The 24,672-nt window shown below is 43.7% G+C and overlaps 1 protein-coding gene across 4 annotated transcripts in view; it reads left to right on the forward strand.

Moving 5' to 3' along the window:
* Positions 1-22,974, forward strand: part of LOC112225488 (exportin-4) — a 61,708-nt gene extending 38,734 nt beyond the window's left edge. The window contains exons 13-22 of one of the 4 annotated variants that reach the window (XM_024389492.2): positions 4,046-4,223; positions 5,693-5,852; positions 15,037-15,206; positions 15,392-15,566; positions 18,742-19,035; positions 19,192-19,381; positions 20,727-20,848; positions 20,970-21,218; positions 21,325-21,417; positions 21,545-22,974. In XM_024389492.2, the coding sequence (XP_024245260.1) occupies positions 4,046-4,223; positions 5,693-5,852; positions 15,037-15,206; positions 15,392-15,566; positions 18,742-19,035; positions 19,192-19,381; positions 20,727-20,848; positions 20,970-21,218; positions 21,325-21,417; positions 21,545-21,742 (1,829 nt within the window). In that variant the 3' untranslated portion in view covers positions 21,743-22,974. Of the gene's footprint in view, positions 1-4,045; positions 4,224-5,692; positions 5,853-15,036; positions 15,207-15,391; positions 15,567-18,741; positions 19,036-19,191; positions 19,382-19,958; positions 20,399-20,714; positions 20,849-20,969; positions 21,219-21,324; positions 21,418-21,544 lie in introns of those variants that run through there. The other 3 variants (XM_024389491.2, XM_024389493.2, XM_042306451.1) reach the window with 3 other exon arrangements.
* The last annotated feature ends 1,698 nt before the right edge of the window (positions 22,975-24,672 follow it).

Genomic DNA, 24,672 nt, shown 5'->3' on the forward strand with positions numbered 1-24,672 from the left:
CAACCAGGCAGGACATAACCCCACCCACTTTGCCAAAGCACAGTCCCCACACCACTAGACGGATATCAACAGACCACAAACTTACTACCCTGAGACAAGGCTGAGTATAGCCCACGAAGATCTCCTCCACCACACAAGCCCGAGGGGGAACAAAACCGGACGGGAAGATCCAATGAGTGACTAAAGTTACACACCCCTCCTAGGGACAGTATGGAAGAGCACTAGTGAGTCAGCCCACGTAATAGGGTCAGAGGCAGAGATCCAAGTGGATTGAGGGGAGCCAGCAAGGAAGAGACAGCAAGGGTGGTTTGTCGCTCACCAGTGCCTTGCCATTCACCTTCGCACCCCAGGGCTCGACTACACTCATAGGACCTATTGAAGTGACAAGTCATCAGTAAAGACTTAAAAGTTTAGACAGAGTCTGCGTCTCTCACATGGACAGGCAGACCATTCCATAAAAATGGAGCTCTATAGGAGAAAGCCCTGCCTCCAGCTGCTTGCTTAGAAAAGGACGTCTTGTCACCGTAGCAAACGCGTAGGTACGTACGGCAGGACCAAATCGGAGATTAGTTAGGAGTATTGCCCTAGTGTAATCTAGAAGTGACAAAAGCTTTTCTGCATAATTTTGGGACAAAAGGTTTCAGATTTTTTGCAATATTCTTGATATGTTCGTCAAAAGAGAGATCAGGGTCCCGAGTAACGCCGAGGGCTTTCAGTTTGATTTGAGACGACACCATCAAGAGTATTATTTATTATTTCACCTTATTTATTTCACACACTGCGACCTGGCCAAGATAAAGCAAAGCAATGCGACAAACAACAACACCGAGTTACATGGAATAAACAAGCGTACGGTCAATAACACTATAGAAAAAAAGAAAGTCTATATACAGTGTGCAAATGGCGTGAGGAGGTAAGGCAATAAATTGGCCATAGTAGCAAAGTAATTACAATTTAGCAAATTAACACTGGAGTGATAGATGTGCACATGATGATGTGCAAGTAGGAATCCTGGTGTGCAAAATAGTAGAAAAGTAAATAAGTATGGGGATGAGGTAGGTAGATTGAATGTGCTATGTACAGCTGCAGCGATCGGTTCGATGCTCAGATAGCTGATGTTTAAAGTTAGTGAGGGAAATATAAGTCTCCAGTTTCAGCAATTGTTGCAATCCGTTCCAGTCATTGGCAGCAGAGAACTGTAAGGAAAGGCAGCCAAATAGGGTATTGGCTTTGGGGATGACCAGTGAGAGATACCTGCTGGAGTGCATGCTACGGGTGGGTGTTATCGTGACCAGTGAGCTGAGATAAGGCGGAGCTTTACCTAGCAAAGACCTATAGATGACCTGGAGCCAGTGGGTCTGGCAACGAATATGTAGCGAGGGCCTGCCGACTAGAGCATACAGGTCGCAGTGGTGGGTGGTATATGGGGCTTTGGTGACAAAACGGATGTCACTGTGATAGACTGAATCCAGTTTTCTGAGTAGAGTGTTGGAGGCTATTTTGTAAATGACATCGCCGAAGTCGAGGATCGGTAGGACAGTCAGTTTTACGAGGGTATGTTTGGCGGCGTGAGTGAAGGAGGCTTTGTTGTGAAATAGGAAGCTGATTCTAGATTCATTTTTGGATTGGAGATGTTTAATATGAGTCTGGGGGGAGAGTTTACAGTCTAGCCAGACACCTAGGTATTTGTAGTTGTCCACATATTCTAAGTCAGAACCGTCCAGAGTTGTGATGCTCGTCGGGCGGGCGGATGAGGGCAGCGAACGGTTGAAAAGCATGCATTTAGTTTTACTAGCGTTTTAAGAGCAGTTGGAGGCCACGGAAGGAGTGTTGTGTGGCATTGAAGCTCGTTTGGAGGTTTGTTAACACAGTGTCCAAAGAAGGGCCAGATGTATACAGAATGGTGTTGTCTGCGTAGATGGATGGTGGATTAGGGAATCACTCGCAGCAAGAGCGACATCGTTGATATATACAGAGAAAAGAGTGACCCTGTAGTACCCCCATAGAGACTGCCGGAGGTCCGGACAACAGGCCCTCCGATTTGACACACTGAACTCTGCCTGAGAAGTAGTTGGTGAACCAGGCGAGGCAGCCATTTGAGAAACCAAGGCTGTTGAGTCTGCCGATAAGAATACGGTGATTGACAGAGTCGAAAGCCTTGACCAGGTCGATGAATACGGCTGCACAGTATTGTCTTTTATCGATGGCGGTTATGATATCGTTTAGTACCTTGCGCGTGGCTGAGGTGCACCCGTGACCAGCTCGGTAACCGGATAGCACAACGGCGAAGGTACAGTGAATTTCGAAATGGTCAGTGATCTGTTTATTAACTTGGCTTTTGAAGACTTTAGAAAGGCAGAGCAGGATGGATATAGGTCTATAACAGTTTGGGTCTAGAGTGTCACCCCCTTTGAAGAGGAGGATGACCACAGCAGCTTTCCAATCTTTAGGGATCTCAGACGATACGAAAGAGAGTTTGAACAGACTGGTAATTGGGGTTGCAACAATGACAGTGGATAATTTTAGAAAGAGAGGGTCCAGATTGTCCAGCCTAGCTGATTTGTACGGGTCCAGGTTTTGCAGCTATTTCAGAACATCTGCTTTCTGGATTTGGGTGAAGGAGAAGCTGGGGAGGCTTGAGCAATTAGCTGCGGGGGGTGTGGCGCTGTAGGTTGGGGTAGCCAGGAGGAAAGCATGGCCAGCCGTAGAGAAGTGCTTATTGAAATTCTCAATTATTGTGGATTTATCGGTGGTGACAATGTTACCTAGCTTCAATGCAGTGGGCGGAGGTGGGTGGAGGTGCTCTTATTCTCGTTGGACTTTAGTGTCCCAAAACTTTTTGGAACTAGTGCTACAGGATGCAAATTTCTATTCTAAAAAGCTATCCTTTGCTTTCCTGACTGACTGCGTGTATTGGTTCCTGACTTCCATGAAAAGTTGCATATCGCGGGGACTATTCGATGCTAGTGCAGTCCGCCACAGGATGTTTTTGTGCTGGTTGAGGGCAGGCAGGTCTGGAGTGAACCAAGGGCTTTATCTGTTTTTAGTTCTGCTTTTTTGTCAGCTCCAACAGCAGATTTCATAATTTTTTGGGGCCTAGAACTAACTTCTCTGTTTTGTCAAAGTTTAAACGAGAGAAAAATTGCCTCCAACCACTTTGTTTTATTTTTAAAAAAAAAAGTTTTTTAAACCTTTATTTCACTAGGCAAGTCAGTTAAGAACTAATTATTATTTACAATGACAGCCTAGGAACAGTGTGCAATGCCTTGTTCACGGGCAGAACGACAGATTTTTTTTTTACCTTGTCAGCTCGGGAATTCGATCGAGCAACCTTTTGGTTACTGGCCCAACGCTCTAAACACTAGGCTACCTCCCGCCCCATCCTTATGTCTGAAACACAGGGATCCAGGGTAGGGAATATTGGGGCTTCACCATGTTTCATCTAAATGTACAGCTGTGTGTCGTCCACACAGTGAAAGTTGACATTTTTCCGGATGACATCACCAAGAGGGAGATAGGGAGGGGGTGTGTGTGTGTGTAGTGGTCCTAAAACAGAACCTAGTGGTGTTTACATGCTCATTTCCATCAGTGGTCCGTTTGTTGTTTTATGCATGGATTTATTGTGTAACAAATCTTTTTAGCATTCAGTCCGTTTTATTGACCATCAGCATAAAATGAAACCTAACTGCACTCTGGGGGGCATCGACTATGTCCTTAGATCTCCTTAGTTGTTTTTAGGGACTAAATTTAGGCTGGGAGGCACACTGCGCTGATGTATTGGTGCATGGCAGGAATGTTGCACAACTGGTGGCCTGGCCCTCCACGAACCAACTGCTTTGCTGTATAGTACATTTTAGCATTCCCATTGGCTACAGAATTCCCCTTCAGTGCATAACTCAATTTGCACCCCTAGTTGGTTCTCTCTTAGTGTGCTCAGAGTTTGATGTTTGCTCTGTTTGACAACATTAAGTGCCTCCATAATGGATTGTTTCTGGCTGGTCCTAGTTGTAATTGTGAATGCAAGTGATTTGTGTGTGTGTTCCAGGCTACCTCCTGGCAGATGACCCTCAGGGTGAGACTCCTCTGATCCCGGCTGAGGTGATGGAGTATTCTATCAACCACTCTACTGAGGTAGACATCAACACCACCTTGCAGATACTGGGCTCCCCTGGAGAGAAGGCTTCCTCTATCCCAGGATGCAACAGGACAGACTCCGTCATCAGGTAAGGGAGGGACTACTTAATTGCAAACACCTAGTTTCGTATCAAATTCCCAGATCTAAATTGGATGGCTGGTTTGAAAGGAATGACTAAAACCAACAGACACTCAGGCCCTTGTCAGTGGACCAGAGTTGCTCATCGCCGCTATAAATCCATCAACTAATGGGTCTAAAACGCACTGTGTCAGTCAGTGATCTAATGAACAGCTTGGACAGTCTCCCATCACTGTCCCAGTCAGTGATCTAATGAACAGCTTGGACAGTCTCCCCTCATTGTCTCAGTCAGTGATCTAATGAACAGCTCCCCCCACTGTCTACAGAAGCTGAGTTCTAAGTGGTGTACTTGTTAACTGGTTGTAGTGCTCTGTCACGTTCACACCAGTGCACTGTCTGTCCAGAGTGTGCCTTGTAAAAACCTACTGTCCCGTGGCATGGCAGCAGCCTTTCCCTTATAGTATTTTCCAGACGGGGAACAAAGGTCCACATATCACTACACAAGCCATCTGGCACAGAAACTGTCCATTGAAGCCAACAGAAGGGTTTTTAAGTGGCAACAGATCTAGGTATTGGTTCCTCGCACCACCAGTACAGTGCAATGGTAGGGGGAATATTACGTACAGTGCAGGGCCAATGAGCCACCCGTGGGTGTGGCCACACCCTTTTGGGAGTGCCCCCCTGGGGGTGTGGTGCCAGCGCCACAGAGGGGGAATGCTCTGGTACAGACCGAGCCATGCTAGCCGCTCCCACTCACACACACACACGATGGCGTAGCGGCCTAGCCAGCCTTAGAGCAGCACCAGCCCTCCCAGCCCCAGACCACCACTCCCCAACATTAATTTAAGGCATGGCCAGGTGCTGCTAAGACTAGTAAGGGGCTGGGGTAGTGTGTCCGTGTCTGCACGCGTGCTTTTGGTGTCGGGGGTACATGGGCAATCATATAGGGAATTTGAGGTGGTGGGGGTTGTGATAGTGGGCTCTGGATTATTCTTTGTGGGAGCGAGGGGGCACAGAGGAATGGAAAGGCAAGAGGCCGGGCATCAGATTTCCTAATAACACTGTGCGACCCCAGATCTGTTAATGTCAATGGGCTTTTGTTTTTGCAAACAATGTGAAACAGTGCACTGTCATGCTGCGTGGGCACGTACTGAGGCCCATCTCTTACATACAGAACACTAAGCTGCACTAAGCCCTCTATCTCTCTGGACTTTGTCACGTGTGTGTGTGTGTGGGGGTCAACGTGGTCATTTGTTGTCAGAGTTACTGAAATGAACAGACTAAATCCCTACCTCTTTCTTTTGTTCTTCCCCTTCCCTCTTGCTCATCCTGGCCTTGGCTTCTTATTACAATTCATCCACCTCTTTTTCCTCCTCACTTCCCTTGCTATCACACTCTCCTTTTTTCCTTCTCTCTCTTTTGCCATTTCTTTCTCTTTAACCTCTATCATTCCTTCACTCACCCTGTCCCCTCTGTCAGGTTATTGTCAGCGGTGTTGAGGACATCAGAGGTAGAGTCCAGGGCCACCAGGGCCAGTCTGACAGAGCTGCTCAGCCCTCAGATGGGGAAGGACATTGTGTGGTTCCTCAAACGCTGGGCCAAGACTTACCTACTGGTGGACGAGAAACTCTACGGACAGGTACAACTACCACCAGACTAGGGATGTGACAAATGGAGAAAAAAATCTTAATGTTTAAGCTGCCATTTTTTAAAAACTGTTTTCCGTTAAAACAATAAGACAAATTCACACAGTTCCATGTGAATTCACAATGCAGATGGTCTATATCGCACTTCCCGCTGACAGAATACATTATTTATGCTGCTGGTTCTTTTCAGGAGTGTTGCGCGTGTAGTTTGTTGTCGTCCAATCACAAGTCATCAAACCGGCACTAGGCTACAGTCATAGAGCTAGATCCTCCAAGTGGCAAGTTATTAGGATATTTCTTTTTTTTTATATATATATATTTTATTTTTGCATTTTCCAATTTAGAACATTCAAAACAAAAGTGAAAATATATTAGACAACGATAGGACAAAGTAACAGTAACAGACGAGCGTAACAAACAAAAAAATATATATAATTATATATACAAACATACAATAAGAAAAAAATAACGAGACATTGGATCACCTGCCGTAGGCTACATATTATACATTACGTGTGAAACATTATGTGAGGATTATATATAGATTCAATCAATGAGATGTGGGGGGAGATTCTCCATATAGTCAATAAAAGGTTGCCACATTCAGTAAAATGTCTAACTTATTTCTCAAGCAGTAAGTGATTTTCTCCAAAGGGATACAACTATTAACTTCCGATAGCCACATTGCAACTGGCAGGGAGGAATCCAATTTCCATTTCAAGGCAATACATTTCTTGGCAATCGCTAGCAATATTTCTGTTAGCTTTATAGTATGGCTTTGGTGTTAGTAAGATTGGTGTTAGTAAAGTTACCCAGTAGACAGACCTCCGGGTCTAAAGGGAATGCAACCCCGTGAATTGAGGATATGGTATCACATACCCCCTGCCAGAAACCGTGTAGTTTTGAACACTGCCAAGTGGAATGGAGGAATGTTCCTTCATCTGAGCCACATCTAAAACATAGGGAGGAGATATCTGGGTTGAACTTGTGCAGTCTAGATGGGGTGATATAGAGCTGATGGAGGAAATTAAACTGGATCAGTCTGTATCTGGAGTTCAATGTGGATGTAACACCATCCCTGCATAGGTCACTCCATAGATCCTCATCAAGATCAATACCCAGATCTTTTTCCCATCTAAGTCGGGGTTTATCTAGCCCAGGCAGTGTTAGTCCTGACATAAGAGCATCGTATACACGGGAAATGGTCTTGAACAGTGGTTGGTCTGCGTGGCAGAGTTGTTCAATAGGTGACATCTTAGGTAGGTTCCATTGTCCCTTGAGAGTCACCCTAATAAAGTTTTGTAGTTGTAGGTAGCTAAAGAAGTCCCTGTTAGGCAAGTGGTATTTCTGTTTCAGCTGATCAAAAGACATAAGAACTCCCTCCTCGTAACAATGTTCCAGAAGAGTGATCCCGTTATCAGACCATGGTCTAAAGTTACTATTCTGGAAAAACATAGGGGTCAATCTGTTGTTCCATAAAGGGGTTTTAGGGGAAAGGAATCCCTCTCGTCCGAACAGCTCATGCAGTTTGCACCATGTCAGGACAGAATGTATGATTAAAGGGTTGTCTGTGATGGTTTATATAGATTTTCTGTCCCATTTGTAAAACAATTCTGCCCCAGTGTCATCATTTACCTCAAGCTTTGCAATGTTCAACCATGAGGGAGAGGGACCATTGTCAAACCTTTGAGCCAGAAACCTAGACTGTGCAGCCCAGTAGTACATTCTAAAATTGGGGAGGTTTAAGCCCCCTTGACTGTAATCAAGGGTCAGTTTATCCAGGCCAACCCTAGGGGTTTTGCCGTGCCAGATAAACCGTCTGGTCAGCTTGTCGAGAGAGGAAAAAAATGCTGCGGGAACAGGGATAGGGAGAGATTGAAACAGATATAGAAATCTGGGCAGGACATTCATTTTAATTACATTGATTCTACCCAGTAGAGTGAGCGGTAAGTCCATCCATTTACAAAGGTCAACCTCCACCCTTTGCAACAAACTGGCCAGATTGAGTTTATAGAGGTTGTTCAGATTACCATCCACCATTATGCCCAAATATGTGAAGCCCATAGGCGACCATCTAAAAGGAAACTTGTGCTTGATGGTATGATGGTCAAAGACAGACAACGGTAAGATTTCGCTTTTATCAAAATTGACCTTCTATCCAGAGAAAGAACTATAACACTGTAGTAGGATCTGCAAGTGAGAGAGGGAATGTTCTGGGTTTGTTAGAAATAAGATAAGGTCATCTGCAAAGAGTGATAATTTATGGGTATGGGGGCCCACCTCAAAGCCATGTATGTCAGGGCACGTTCTAATAGCCTCAGCCAATGGTTTGATGGCGAGGGCAAAGAGGTGGGGGCTAATTGGGCAACCTTGTCTGTTTCCCCTATAAAGAGGGAAAGAGGAGGAAGTAATCCCATTGGTAGCAATCCTAGCTTTAGGAGATTTGTAGAGTGATTTTATCAAATTTACAAACACTGTACCTAAACGGAACTTTTCCAAGACGCGAAAGAGGTATGGCCATTCAACCCTATCAAAGGCCTTTTCAGCGTCGAGGGATACTGCGACACTAGGTATTTTGTTTTTGTTAGCCAGGTGAATTATATCAAAGAACCTTCTGAGATTATTGGAGGACAATCTATTAATTATGAAGCCAGTCTGATCTGGGTTGACCAACAGGGGAAGACATGACTCCAGTCTCTTAGATAGCATCTTGGTGACCAGTTTACAATCTGTGTTAAGGAGAGAGATTGGTCTATAGGAGGCGCACTTTAGCGGGTTTTTCCCTTTCTTGTGGATTACAGTAATCACTGTTTGAGAGAAGGACTCTGGAACGCAGTTGTCTTCTCTGGCTTTTTTAAGTACCTCCATCAGGTAGGGGACCAACAGCTCCCTAAATTCTTTATAGAACTCTGGAGGGAAGCCATCCTCCCCAGGAGATTTATTAGAAGGTAAGGATTTAATGGCCTCCAACAATTCAGGAACTGAGAAGTGTTCACTCAGGCATGGGAGGTTGAGAGAGGAGAGAAAGGAGTCGATCTCTGATAGATCATCACTTGATTGGTGAAGTGTAGAGGTCTTCATAGTATTTCTTAAAAGTATTATTAATTTCAGTAGGGTCGAAAGATCTCATTAGTAAGAGTTTCTATGGCATTAATTGTCCTCTGCTTACTTTCCTCTGCTTTCAGTTGCCATGCCAATACTTTGTGAGCTTTCTCTCCAAGCTCGTAATAACGCTGCTTTGATTTAGTGATGGCCCTCTCAGCTTGATATGTGTTCAGAATATTATATTTAAGTTTTTTATTTACCAAAAGCCTGTATAGATCTTTAGTTGGGCCTCTTTGGCAGGTTCTCTAGCTCGGAGATTTCAGATTCAAGGGCACTCAGTTCCGCACCGTGTTTTCTCTTCAGCCCTTTAGTATAGGAAATAATCTGTCCCCTCAGATAGGCCTTTAATGTGTCCCAAAGAATGAAGCTGTCAGGAGCAGAGGGTTTGTTTGTCAAAGTAAAAATATTGATCTGCTCTTTGATGAATGCACAAAATTCAGGTTGCTTTATGAGTGTAGAATTTAGTCTCCATCCATATGCTCCATTTACCTTGGTAGGAATGGAGATTGATAATACCAGAGGAGAATGGTCACTAAGAAATCTGGGGAGATACTCGACATCTAACACTCTATGAAACAGTTGTGTCGAAAGTAAAAAGTTATCTATGCGTGTGGGTGTGAATAAAAAGAGTAGTCCCTATCCTGTGGGTGCAACTGTCTCCAGATGTCTAGGAAAATGAGATCTTTCATGAATGACATGGTGAGCTTGCCGGCTTTGGTAAGAAGTGAGGGTTTATCAGAAGACCTATCAAGAACTGTGTCTAAGCAAAAATTAAAATCTCCTCCAACCAGTAGCCAGCCTGGTGGTGCTTGAGCAACCTGAAGGAAGACATTCTGAATAAACATATGGTCATCAGAGTTAGGAGCTTAAATATTCAATAGGGTCCAAGACTCTGAAAACATGTGCCCCTGCACCAAAACAAACCTGCCAGAGGGGTCGGAGATGGTGTTGTTGACGCAGAAGGGGATGTGTCTACTTATCAAAATTGCAGTTCCTCTTGCTTTGGAGTTGAAAGAGGATGCAAAAACTTGTCCTACCCATTCCCTCTTCAATTTCTTGTGTTCGCTGGCTGTAAGATGTGTTTCTTGTAAAAACACAATGTCAGCCTTTAATTTCTTAAGGTATGTATAGACTCTTTTCCTTTTAATCGGGCTGTTAAGACCTTTTATGTTGAATGTGACATATTTTAGTGGATTAAGCATAGGTTGGGTTTCAAATATGTAACTGAATAGAAATCTATCATATGCAGATAATTAGGAAATGTTTCAACTTTGGTTTGAGCACAAAAGTGACCTATGTGTCTCTTTAGGAAGGAAACAATAAACATAGAAAAAAAAAATCAAAATCCCACCCACCCCGATTGTCAGACAACAATAAAACAACAATCCCAACAATCAAACATGAATACACTTGTAGAGATACGTTGCTGCTCGCTTTCCATCTTGCTCTTACTAGCTAAACCTTGGCGTAAACTAAAACCTGCGAGCTCTCTAAGTTGAAAACAAACGTTGTGAATAGATATTTATGGCTGAATATTTACTGCCCACGGCAAGGGCTGCTTGAGTCTCTTTTCAAAAGATTAACATAAATGAGGGGGAAAGCAGTGGGCCTAAGCCCACTTATTGCTTCGCCCAGTGGATATGGACTAAGCGAAAATATACTCCTGTAAATGTAATAGAACTCACCCCGGGAAGATACGGTTAGTTGAAAATGTACAAATCAATTAAGAGTGATCGGGAGATACCAGCAGTTCAGTCCGGATAGGAGAAAACAAACAAACTGCATTTTATCCCCCAGAGAGACCGTCCTGGCTCAGACGTTGCTCAGTTCTTTGAGAAAAGTGTGCACTTCTCCCGGTGTGTTGAAGAGATGGCTTCGGCCTTAGTACTGAACTTTCATCCGCGCAGGGTGGATGAGGTAGCCAGCAGGTGATGTTCTTCTCCTTCAGTGCTTTGGCGGCAGGTCTGAACTGCTTGCGACGTCTGGCGAGATCCGCGCTCATATCTGGGAAAAGGCTGACCCTCTTTCCATCGATGGTGATGTCCCCTTTGGCTCTTGCGAGTTGCAGTATCTTCTCTCTGTCTTGGAAACGGAGGAACCTGATCAGGACGGCTCGTGGGGGCTCATCTGGCCGGGGTTTCAGCACTGATGTTCTGTGGGCACGTTCGATTTCCAGCGGCTTGGTGAAGTTGATTATACCTAGGATCTCCGGGATCCATTGAGTGAAGAAACGGACCGGGTCACGGCCCTCGCTGTCCTCTTTCAATCCCACCACATGGATATTACTACATCTACTCTGGTTCTCCATCTGATCTACCTTGTTTTTGAGGTAGGCATTGTCCTTTTGCAGTTGTATCAAGACCTGGTCATGTCTAGCGATAGTATCTTCAACTGTGCTAATGCGCAACTCTGCCTCAGTCGTTCTCAAAAGGAGATCATTCATGGAGGATTTCAGGTTGTCAATGGAAGAATGGAGTTCAGCCGACTTCTTATCAATTTTCATAGAAAGACCTCTGTTACCATCCTGAATTTCCCGGAGGAGAGTAGCCAGCATGTTGGCAGGCTCGCAAGAGGCTGCTGAGAGCAACAGTCTGGAACTGTCGTCTGAGTTATGAGGGCTAATGCTAATCTTGCTAGCTGTAGCGTTATCTTGGGAATCAACAACGTTTTTGTCGTCCTTCTTGCCCCTCAGTCGGAGGTCAATGGCTCTTTGGGAAGGTAAGTACTTGACAATTTATCAGCCGATGTTAGAATATTGTTTCAACGTTGTTATTTAGGTAAAAATATAATAACTTTGAAGAGCTCGGTTTGTCAACGTCTGCTCAGCTCCGCGGCATCACATGCTCTATTAGGATATTTCTAGGCTTATCAATGGAAGATGGAATTAAAAAAGTTAAATGTTAAATGAGAAGGACCGGCTACAACACCAAGAGCCAACAGGTAGTAATAATTTGAATGGATTTGTTGTTATTCACTGTAGGATTCGGAAGGGGAGAAAGTTATGTAGTCTCAATCACCCTAGCTAACATTAGCTAGCTCCTTATCTCAGTTTTAGGCAGTCAAGACAGTGATACTATGTAATCAGATGAGATGATAAATACAATGCTTTCGGAAAGTATTCAGACCTGTTAACTTTATCCACATTTTGTTACGTTACAGCCTTGTCCTAAAATGGATTAAATAGTTTTTTTCCCCCTCAATCTACAAACAATCCTTAATGACAGTGAAAACAGGTTTAGACATGTTTGCAAATTTAGAAAAAGTTAAAATTTATTTATATAATTATTCAGACCCTTTGCTATGAGACTTTGCTATGAGACTCGAAATTGAGCTCCAGTGCATCCTGTTTCCATTGATCATCCTTGAAATGTTTCTACAACTTGTGGTAAATTCTCATTGCTGGAGGCATCACTACAGACACCCTGGTTCTAATCCAAGCATTATCTCAACCGGCCGTGATTGGGAGTCCCATAGGGCGGCATGCAATTGGCACAGTGTTGTCCGGGTTTGGCCGGTGTAGTAGGCAGTCATTGTAAATAAGAATTTATTATTAATTTATTTTCATTTTTATTTTCACTTTATGATGAGGATCGGTACCTGTTGGTGGTAGTTTTGTGATTTTACATTTTGTAATAAAAAAATATATATTCTATTCTAAGTTTGGGGTCACTTAGAAATGTCTTTGTTTTTCATGAAAACATACATGAAATGAGGTGCAAAATTATTAGGAAATAGTCAAGACTGACAAGGTTATAAATATTTTTTAACTAATAATAATTGTGTCCTTCAAACTTTGCATTCGTCAAATAATCTTCCATTTGCAGCAATTACAGTCTTGCAGACCTTTGGAATTCTATTTGACAATTTGTTGAGGTAATCTGAAGAGATTTCACCCCATGCGTCCCGAAGCACCTCCCACAAGTTGGATTGGCTTGATGGGCACTTCTTACCATACAGTCAAGTTGCTCCCACAACTGCTCAATATGGTTGAGATCCGGTGATTGTGCTGGCCACTCCTTTATAGACAGAATACCAGCTGACTGCTTCTTCCTTAAATAGTTATTGCATAGTTTGGAGCTGTGCTTTGGGTCATTGTCCTGTTGTAGGAGGAAATTGGCTCCAATTAAGCGCTGTCCACAGGGTATGGTGTTGCAAAATGGAGTGATAGCCTTCCTTCTTCAAGATCCCTTTAACCCTGTACAAATCTCGCACTTTACCATCACCAAAGCACCTCCAGACCATCATATTGCCTCCACCATTCTTGACAGATGGCGTCAAGCAGTCCTCCTGTATCTCTTCATTTTTTCTGCGTCTCACGAATGTTCTTCTTTGTGATCCGAACACCTCAAACTTAGATTGGTTTGTCCATAACACTTTTTTCCAAATCTTGCTCCGTCTAGTGTCTGTGTTCTTTTGCCCATCTTAATCGTTTATTTTTATTGGCCAGTCTGAGATATGGCTTTTTCTTTGCAACTCTGCCTAGAAGGCCTCCTCACTGTTGACGTTGAGACTGGTGTTTTGAGGGTACTATTTAATGAAGCTGCCAGTTGAGGACTTGTGAAGCGTCTGTTTCTCAAACTAGACCCTTTAATGTACTTGTCCTCTTGCTCAGTTGTGCACCGGGGCCTCCCACTCTTTCTATTCTTGTTAGAGCCAGTTTGTGCTGTTCTGTGAAGGGAGTAGTACACAGCATTGTCTGAGCTCTTCAGTTTCTTGGCAATTTATCGCATGGAATAGCCTTCATTTCTCAGAACAAGAATAGACTGACGAGTTTTAGAAGAAAGTGCTTTGTTTCTGGCCATTTTGAGCCTGTAATCGAACCCACAATTGCTGATGCTCCAGATACTCAACTAGTCTAAATAAGGCCAGTTTTATTGCTTCTTTAATCAGAACAACAGTTTTCAGCTGTGCTAACATAATTGCAAAAGGGTTTTCTAATGATCAATTAGCCTTTTCAAATTATAAACTTTGATTAGCTAACACAACGTGGCATTGGAAAACACAGGAGTGCTGGTTGCTGATAAATGACCTCTGTACGCCAATGTAGATATTCCATAAAAAATCTGCCGTTTCCAGCTACAATAGTCATTTACAACATTAACATCTACACTGTGTTTCTGATTTCTGTTTTCTTAAAACAACAAGGACATTTCTAAGTGTCCTCAAACTTTTGGACAGTAGTGTATATTCCGTTTTTTTTTCTCTTAACGTTAAAGATCACAATTTTGTTGAAATGTTCACACCCCATACACCAGACACCACTGTCTGATTTGTCTTAATGTGGTTGTCCATAATAACATTTCTCACGCCAACCCTCTGAGTGTGAAGGCCCTATAACATGGTGCGGCAGGTAGCCTAGTGGTTAGAGCGTTGGGCCAGTAACCGGAAGGTTGCTCGACCGAATCCCAAAGCTGACAAGGTCGAGCAACCTTCCGGTTACTGGCCCAACGCTCTAATCACTAGGCTACCTGACGCACCATGTTATAGGGCCTGTCATTCGGACCCTGAACAAGGCAGTTAACCCATTGTTCCTAGGCTGTCATTGTAAATAAGAATTTGTTCTTTACTGACTTGCCTAGTTAAACAAAGTTTAAATATAACAATATCACTGGCATGGTAATGGGCATGGATTTGACAGATGACTTCATAAATAGTCTTTGTGACATTAACTGATGAGGAGGCGGCCACTTGGACACTTGAGGTGAAAATGCCAGGGATTGTCCTCCATCACTGTCTACAGTAGCTAAGCTCTGAGAGCTCTTTTAAGTGTTCTTAAAGTATCCCTGTAAAGGCCTCCTTGTACTGTTCTGTTATGTTTACACCACCAGTGTAATTCCACCTTAACACCAGTGTACTCTCTGGAAGTGTGTCTTGTAAAACCGGGTTTGCTGTGGGTCGTGGCATGATGTGGAGCAGTGCAGTATACCACTGGACTGGACCGTACAGCCAGTTGACTGACATCAGCTGCCATGGCTATTTATGAAGTGATCTGTTCAAGTGTTGCAGTGATTTTCATCTATGCCTCAAACCATTTCACACCTATCTTTCTCACTCTTTTCATTCCTCCTTCAGATCAGTATACCCCTGAGCACTGCGTTCGGGGCCGACACGGAGGGGGCCCAGTGGATTGTGGGATACCTGCTGGAGAAAGTGATCAACAACCTGTCTGTGTGGAGTTCTGAACCTGAACTGGCTAACGACACGGTGGAGCTACTGGTCTGTCTGGTGGAGAAGAGGGAGAGGTCCGACACTGACTTATGTATCCCAACTTGAACAATGCACATACACACATCTAGTTAGCAAATGAGCCTAAACGTTGGTGCTTGAAACAACTACCCCTTGTGGTGGAGTGATAGTAGATGAGAAAATGTATCTCGCCAATGATTATCACATGACAACAAACCTTTCTCCATCCCTCCTCTCTCAGGGCCAACATAGTGGTGCAGTGTGAGAACTGGTGGAACTTAGCAAAGCAGTTTGCCAGCCGCAGCCCTCCCCTGGACCTGCTATCCAGCTCAGTACAAAGGACCCTGATGAAGGCCCTGGTTCTGGGGGGCTTCGCACACATGGACTCAGACACCAAGCAGCAATACTGGACCGAGGTAGGGAATCCTATAGAACCCCAAAGAACACAGAGGCTGCCTATTTCTAAAATGTATCTTATTAAAATGTGATTTTAAACCTAACCATACTGATAACCTTAAGCCTAACCTTACATTTAAATTAAGACCAAAAATACAAATTGTTTTCATGAATTTTTACAATCTGCCAATTTGGATTTTGTGTCCATGGTAACTCTTGGAAACCCTACCAAACAGTGCTCACCTTACTGCTGTCACCCACCCAGTCAGCAACGATGGTATTAACGAATGATGTTTTAGGTACTGTTGTGTGCTTCCATCTTGTCAGTACGTACTTCATGTCCCACATCTCATCAATTGTTGCAGTAATGTATGACAGTGTGTTCATAGACGTCCAACAATCTGTTGTTAACGCCATGTATCGTGTTTGAGAGCTCACGCTTTGTACTTGCAGAGCAATAATTGTAATATTTCTTCATCAGGGCCATCAGTATTTTCCACATGGCATCTTGTATTCTGGTTCTAGATATGCCATTAGGGCAAGGTTCCCCAACTGGTGGCCCGCGGGAAGAATTTGGCCCGCAGGTGGTTTCATTTGGCCCCCCATGTTTTCTTAGCCCACAAATGTTTTCTTTTTTTACATAGACTAAAAACACCAGCAAATCAGCTCCAAGTAATTTTTTTACATTTTGGAATTATGCTCCAAAGTATTCCCACACATAAGAGATATGTGATTGTATACAAATGTAAGCAAGGTTTGAAATTCATCTCTGTTTGAGCTCCTTGCGGTCAATTTGTAATTACAGTTAGTCAGAAATTTACATACACCTTAAACTGAGTTTAAATATATTTGACTTTCACAATTCCTGACATTTAATCCTAGTAAAAATGTCCCGTCTAAGGTCAGTTAGGATCACCACTTTTATTTTAAGAATGTGAAATGTCAGAATAATAGGAGTGATTTATTTCAACTTTTATTTCTTTCATCACATTCCCAGTGGGTCAGTAGTTTACATACACTCAATTAGTATTTGGTAGCATTGCCTTTAAATTGTTTAACTTGGGTCAAATGTTTCAGCTAGCCTTCTACAAGGTTCCTACAATAAGTTGGGTGAATTTTGGCCCATTCCTCCTGACAGAGCTGGTGTAACTGAGTCAGGTTTGTCGGCCTCCTTGCTCGCACACGCCTTTTCTGTTCTGCACACAAATCTTCTATAGGATTGAGATCAGGGCTTTGTGATGGCCACTCCAATACCTTGACTTTGTTGTCCTTAAGCAATTTTGCCACAATTTTGGAAGTATGCTTGGGGTCATTGTCCATTTGGAAGACCCATTTGCGACCAAGCTTTAACTTCCTGACTGAGGTCTTAAGATGTTGCCTCATGCTACTATCTATTTTGTGAAGTGCACCAGTCCCTCCTGCAGTAAAGCACCCCCACAACATGATGCTGCCATCCCTGTGCTTCACGGTTGGGATGGTGTTCTTCGGCTTGCAAGCCTCCCCCTTTCTCCTCCAAACACAACGATGGTCATTATGACCAAACAGTTCTATTTTTGTTTCATCAGACCAGAGGACATTTCTCCAAAGAGTACGATCTTTGTCCCCATGTGCAGTTGCAAACCGTAGTGTGGCTTGTTTATGGCGGTTTTGGAGCAGTGGCTTCTTCCTTGCTGAGCGGCCTTTCAGGTTATGTCGATATAGGACTTTACTGTGGATATAGATACTTTTGTACCTGTTTCCTCCAGCATCTTCACAAGGTCCTTTGCTGTTGTTCTGGGATTGATTTGCACTTTTCGCACCAAAGAAAGTTCATCTCTAGGAGACAGAATGTGTCTCCTTCCTGAGCGGTATGAACGCTGCATGGTCCCATGGTGTTTATACTTGCGTACTATTGTTTGTACAGATGAACGTGGTCCCTCCAGGTGTTTGGAAAATGCTCCCAAGGATGAACCATACTTTCCTTGACTGATTTCTTTTGATTTTCCCATGATGTCAGGCACTGAGTTTGAAGGTAGGCCTTGAAATACATCCACAGGTACACCTCCAATTGACTCAAGGGATGTCAATTAGCCTATCAGAAGCTTCTAAAGCCATGACATAATTTTCTGGAATTTTCCAAGCTGTTTAAAGACAGTCAACTTAGTGTATGTTGACTTCTGACCCATTGGAATTGTGATAGAGTGAATTATAAGTGAAATAATCTGTCTGTAAACAATTGTTGGATAAATGACTTGTGTCATGCACAAAGTAGATGTCCTAACTGACTTGCAAAAACTATAATTTGTTAACAAGAGAAAAAAAAGATTGGCCCTCGGCTGAATCTAGTTGATGATCCCTCCATAATTGATGTTGATGATCCGCCCATAATCGCACTTCTGACAGAAATGGTTTGGCTCTCACAGTGCCTCTTTCAGCATTGCACCTGTATTGCTGCTGTAGCTCAATTCTACCTCGCAAAGTTTGCATTTCATCACCTTCTCATTTAACTTCTCAAAGTACTGCCATACAGATCTTTGCAGCTGCCGCTTCCCTGTCTCACTCTCTTCCATTTTTACAACTGTGAACGACTATCTGTGGCAAATCATCATTTATTTCTTCTAAGTGTTACCGATCCCAAATTCGTTTAAACGTCACACCCCTACACTCTGAATCCCTGAATGGAACTAACTTGCGCACACACGCCTTTCCAAGGACCCAGAGAAATGGAGCTATAACTTAAAGCTCTCGGGTCATTTCCCTTCAGATTTCCTCTATATAGGCTCTCTTTCCCGTAGACTTTAGTTGGTAACAAGTTGTGCGATTAAATGTCTTTTCCCTACTATGGTGATTCTATTTAACCACTCTCCCTATAGACTTCAGTAAACATACGGCGAAGCCAAATGATTTAGCCGAAACCATTAGACCTCCCTAGAGTGTATGTTTGATAATGATCCTCATAATGATCTTGAAGGCCATTCTATAGTAATGCAAGATGACTCCAAAGCCATTAGTAGAGATCTATGAATGAGGCGGCAGCTGTCTTGCCTTCCAGCTGCTGTGACTAGTGTGTACAGTACAGTAGCCCATTCAAGAAGAAGTGGGAATGAAAATAGCCTGCAGCTGATCTTTGGGCCAGGTTACTGTAAAGCACTTTGTGACAAATGTTGATTGATCACCTCTCTCCCTTCCTTCCTCCCTTCCTTTCTCTTCCTCCAGGTGCTGCACCCCCTCCAGCAGCGCTTCCTCAACCTGATCAACCAGGAGAACTTTCCTCAGATCTGTCAGGAGGAGAGTGTGAAGCGGGAGATCGTTGCCACCCTGGAGGCTCTATGTGGCATCGCCGAGGCAACGCAGATCGACAACGTGGCCTCTCTCTTCAGCTTCCTCATGGACTTCCTGTCCAGTTGCATCGGCCTGATGGAGGTGTACCGCAACACGCCCGAGACGATCAACCTCATCATTGAGGTGTTCGTGGAGGTCGCCCACAAACAGATCTGCTACCTTGGAGAGGTGAAGATAGCAAAAACACTTAATCGCTTTAATAATAACTACACACTTAGAATTACAAATCCCTACACTTGTATTATGTGTAGAGTAATGTAATCGGATATGGTGCTTCCACTGGAAAGAGTTAACAGCCACCTCTTCTCCCTCTCTGACCCCCAGTCTAAGTCTATGAAGCTGTACGAGGTGTGCCTGACGCTGCTGCAGGTCTACTCTAAGAACAACCTGGGCAGGAAGAGGGCTGATGTGGCTGCTGAGGAGGACCAGTACCAGGACCTGCTGCTCATCATGGAGCTGCTCACCAACCTGCTCTCTAAGGAGTTCATTGACTTCTCAGACACAGGTGTGGACGGTGGGTGTGTGTACATCTCCACCATCCCCAATGACATTAGTCTGCATTTATGTATGACACTTTTAGTTCCTAGTTAGTTTTCAATACTTATCAAATGTTATTGATCACATACACATATTTAGAAGATGTTATTGCGGGTGTAGCGAAATGCCTGTGTTTCTAGCTCTTAGGCAGTGCAGTAATATCTAACAATACACACAAATCTAAAAGTAAAATAATGGAATTAAGAAATATATAAATTAGGACAAGCAATGTTGAAGTGGCATTGACTAAATACAATATATTCATATGAGATGAGTAAAGCAGTATGTAAACATTAAAGTGACTAGTGTTCCATTATTAAAGTGGCCAGTGATTATAAGTACATAGAGCAGCAGCCTCTAAGGTGCAGAACTGAGTAACCAACCGGGTGGTGGCTATTTAACAGTCTGATGGCCTTGATAGATAGCTGTTTTTCAGTCTCTCAGTCCCAGCTTTGATGCACCTGTACTGACCTCGCCTTCTGGATGTTAGCGGGGTAAATAAGCCGTGTCTCAGGTGGTTGTTGTCCTTGATGATCTTTTTGGCCTTCCTGTAGGTGTCCTGGAGGGCAGGCAGTGTGCCTCCGGTGATGCGGTGGGCAGACCGCACCACCCTCTGGAGAGCCCTGCGGTTGTGGGCAGCACAGTTGCAAATACCAGGTGGTGATACAGCCCAACAGGATGCTCTCAATTGTGTATCTGCAAAAGTTTCTGAAGGTCTTAGTGGCTAAGCCGTAGGCACTGTTGCGCCTTATTCACCACATTGTCTGTGTGGGTGACATTTCTACCTACCATTTCAGATTGTCAGTGACGTCTACACCGAGGAACTTGGAGCTTTCCACCTTCTCCACTGTGGTCCTGTCGATGTTTGTTTATAGGGATGTGCTCACGCTGCTTTTTCTTGAAGTCCACAATCAGCTCCTTTGTTTTGACATTGAGGGAGAGGTTGTTTTCCTGGCACCACACTGCCTCCCTGTAGGCTGTCTCGTCATTGTAATCAGGCGTACTACTGTTGTGTCGTCTGCAAACTTGATGATTTGAGTTGGAGGCGTGTGTGGCCACGCATTCAAGAGTGAACAGGGAGTACAGAAGGGGGCTGAGCACGCACCCTTGTCGGGCCCGTGTTGAGGATAAGTGAAGTGGAGGTGTTGTTTCCTACATTCACCACCTGGGGGGCGGCCCATCAGGAAGTCCAGGACCCTGTTGCATAGGGTGGATTTCAGGCCCTGAGCTTGATGAGCTTGGCGGGTACTATGGTGTTGAAGGCTGAGCTATAGTCAATTTACAGAATCCTCTGGTTTGTGTGTGTGTTGATGGTGGAACAGATGAGGTTTTCCGGGGGCAGGAGCAGGGTTCGGGAGCGGCAGGTCGGTCGGTGTCAGCTGCAGACGTAGTTCTGTTTGGAGTCAACATTATTCTGCCTCTCATGTCTCAGGACCTACTCAAGGTAAGACCCAGGTCCCAGTCTCAATAGTTAAACAATGCTTCTTCCTTCCTCGAAGTAATCACTGATGTACATTGTCACTGTACTACAAACTGTTGTTAAACTGGTTTATCTGTGTTTTCAGTTCCCGTCTCTGTGTAACCAGTATTACAAGCTTATCACGTTCATCTGTGAGATCTTCCCTGAGAAGATCCCCCAGTTACCAGAGGAGCTGTTTAAGAGTCTCATGTACTCCCTAGAGCTGGGCATGACATCCATGAGTTCAGAGGTCAGCCAGCTGTGTCTGGAGGCTCTGTCTCCCCTGGCCGAGCAGTGTGCCAAGACCCAGGAGAAAGACACGCCCCTCTTCATCGCTACACGCCACTTCCTCAAGGTGAGACACCCCCTCCTGGGATTTCCTCCTAACTACAAGGTCTACTTCATTCCATTATACTCAAAAAGAGGAAATGTTTTGTAATGGAAAATCTCTCCTTCTCCAGTTGGTGTTTGACATGCTGGTACTGCAGAAACACAACACAGAGATCACAGTGGCAGCGGGAGAAGCTCTCTATACACTAGTGTGCCTGCATCAAGTGAGTATCCTTTGTTTCTAAACTTCCTGCACACATCGATCTCATTCTTTTTATTGGCTCTGGTGATCTGGACGTTGTACCTCCTGTTGGCTTCATATGATGGTGTAATTTCCTATTCTCTCTCCAGGCGGAGTACCAGGAGCTGGTGGAGTCTCTGCTCGCCACCCAGCGAGACGCCGTCATCTACCAGAGACTGGCCGACGCCTTCAACAAGCTGACAGCCAGCAGCACGCCACCCAGCATGGACCGCAAGCAGAAGGTGGCCTTCCTCAAGAGTCTGGAGGAGTTTGTGTCCAATGTAGGGGGGCTACTTTGTGTCAAATAACTATTAGCTCCCCTCCCTCCTAGCCCCTCTATATCCAACCCGCTCACAGATCTACCTACCTACCTTGACCACATCTGACCAAGCCAAACCATTGAGAAGACAGACAGACTGAGCTGATGAGCTGCACTGTTAGACTGTGTGGAAAAAAATAGGTGAGGTTGAGACACTGATGGGAGCTGTGGTGTGGACTGGACTAGGGTGTGGTTTGGGCAGGTTCACACCCGCTCCTCCCCCTAACCCCTCCTTTTTCCTCAAAGGCCCCCAGCACAAACGTACAGTGGCTTCGGGGATTACGATTTGGTGGTGGAGGGGTCAGAGAGGGATGGACTTGCCCGCTGTACCCCTCTGTCCCATCATCCAATCATTGTTTACGTTTGCCAGTGGGAGGGTTGGGATGAACACAGGAGGATGGGCCAATCTGTTCTGAGAACGCTAAGCCACCCCCTCTCTCCCCATGCCCATACCCTCTCTCCCCTCCCAGAGTGCCTTGGTTTTCTTGTTTGTGTCGTGTGTCGACTCCCGTGTGTCTGTGTGGACAAGCTGAGAGGTGTCTTATAGCAACAACTGTGCCTGTCACACACACCAAAAACACAGTGGAAGCACACACACACACATCTCCATGACCACGAGAGGCTAGATCCCACCACCTTCAGGTTGCTGAACCTGTTAACTGGAGGGCCGATGACAAAAAACGATTCACTTCGTCCTCATCAAGTGTGTATATATGTTTTCCCAAAAAAGTGGGGGAAATTTTAAAACAATGACTGAAAAGTTTTTATAAGATGGCAGTGGAGCTGAATTTTTATGGTTATGATCACTTGAAGAAAAAGGGGGGAAGGTTTGAAAACTTTGGATTTTGATTTCTTTATTGTTCTAGATTGTAATTGTATTCTATGCCACCATTTTGTCTCAGTCCTGACTGCCCACAGCCGATATCCAGAAAATTGGAGGCCTTAGGAAGTTTGGGCCCCTGAAGTTTAGCAATCTTCTCTCTAGTTATATTTTTCTATGTCACAGCCACTATCTCTATTTCAAAACACACTGAATGGAAGCAATAACAAACCAAAAAAGGAACAGAGCCACTTGTTGTAACCATGGCATTTGAGGTGGACTCACTGCCCTTCCTCTGTTTAGACCACTACCCTGGTTCTTTTGGAATGCCTGACTGAATTGTATTGAAATGTAAAAGTGTACATAAACTTATTATATAAAATATGGAGTTGTTTTTCCTCTTCTGTATAAAGTTTTTTTCTATCTCAATGTCCTGTTCTACAGAATATGCAAACAAGTTCCACATCCAGTTTTGATCATTCTTGTCAACATAAAACCCAAAAGTGCTTTCAATATCTCTGAAATAAAAATAGTTGAAATTTAGAAATTATTTTCAGAAAATGACATTTACTGAAGTAAATGTGGTGTGCTTGCTAGTGTTTATGGTTGTGAAATGGTAGGAATAGAGTTTTTGTAGGCTGTTTGTTATAGTGACCTACTTTAAGGTGGTTATAGTAGGCTAGAGAGTACTATCATAAACCATATGTTTTTAAGCTTTCAAAATGTTTTAGTTTGAACATTCTGAATCATTTGTGGCAGTGATTTAGGTTTAGAATGTTGAGGCTTGCATTCTGCCATTGAAATGAATGGGGATACAACACGCTTTCTAGTTTGAAGTAGGAAATGGTAAAAAACCTGTGAAGCCATTAAGATGAGTCAGTCTGCACATGTGAACATTGGTGGTCTTTGTAGCTGAAATGCTTCAGAACAGTCAATGGTGAATACAAATTTAGCCTTTGAAGTCTGGAGCTTCTATGCTAATTTGAAAGTTATAGTTCAATAATGGAATCAAATCTTTTGACAAGCAATGCAAGTTGTTAGTTTTATACATGTCAAAGTTGGTTTGGAGTTTGTACCTTAACAGTTCAACACAAGTGGTGAATCCAAATACTTATGTAGCTTTATACAAAAAAATGTAAGCTGTATACAAGCACACCATTCCAGACCAGTCTGCCTGTTTTATAGTTTAAATGGCATTTCCATCTTCCAACAGACTAGTGATGACCAGAGTTTTCCCCATTAAAGTATATGGCCCCTGAAATGCATTGGGATTTCTAATATGGTTATAATGTGAAAAGTATAAGTAGTATCCCAAAAATGTTTTACAAGCACACTGACAATCATCAGTACCAGTGCCCATCTGCACGTGTTAAAGGTGTAGTTCACGATTTTAAAACGATGTTAGATGGTTCCTCACCCTGAAAGTAGTCTATGGGCCCGGAGAAACCATAATCCATTGTTCAGTTTTCTTTAAACAGCCACTACAAACTTCAGCTAACTTTAGCCACCACAACACAAGCTAGTTTTTTTTAAAGTCTCCAAATCACCTTAAGTAACATCAAACCAAATACAGAGTTTGTTTGACTAGATTTTCAGTGATTTGAACATTCACTTCCATTGATTGTTAGCAGGTGGTGGCTAATGTTAGCTTTAGTTTGTAGTGGCTGTTTAAAGAAAACTGAACCATGGATTAGTTTCTCAGGGGGAGGGACCATCTAACATCAAGTTGTAAAATAGAGAACTACTCCTTTAAAGTGAAAGTTATTTATAATTGTTACATGGGAAAAAAATCGGACCTCCCTGAAATGAAAACGTATGGCCCCTCCCTTCAGCAAAATATATTTCACCTAATCCTCCCTGAACTCTTAAGTGACCTTCCCCTATATATTAAACAATAATTAAGTGGATCGTGAACATGCCTACCATTTTTCCTCACTTCTTGGACAGACCAGAGCCATATGAAGTTTTAGAAACTCTTCATCCTGTAAGCATTACATGGCAACGCAGGAATTTTGATAGCGATGTGGGCCAGAAGGTTGTTGGTTCACAGACCACAATGGACAGACGAGTAAGGGTGGAAAAATGCTTAACATTTCATG

This window comes from Oncorhynchus tshawytscha, linkage group LG26, assembly GCF_018296145.1.
Source record: "Oncorhynchus tshawytscha isolate Ot180627B linkage group LG26, Otsh_v2.0, whole genome shotgun sequence".
Lineage (NCBI taxonomy): Eukaryota > Metazoa > Chordata > Actinopteri > Salmoniformes > Salmonidae > Oncorhynchus > Oncorhynchus tshawytscha.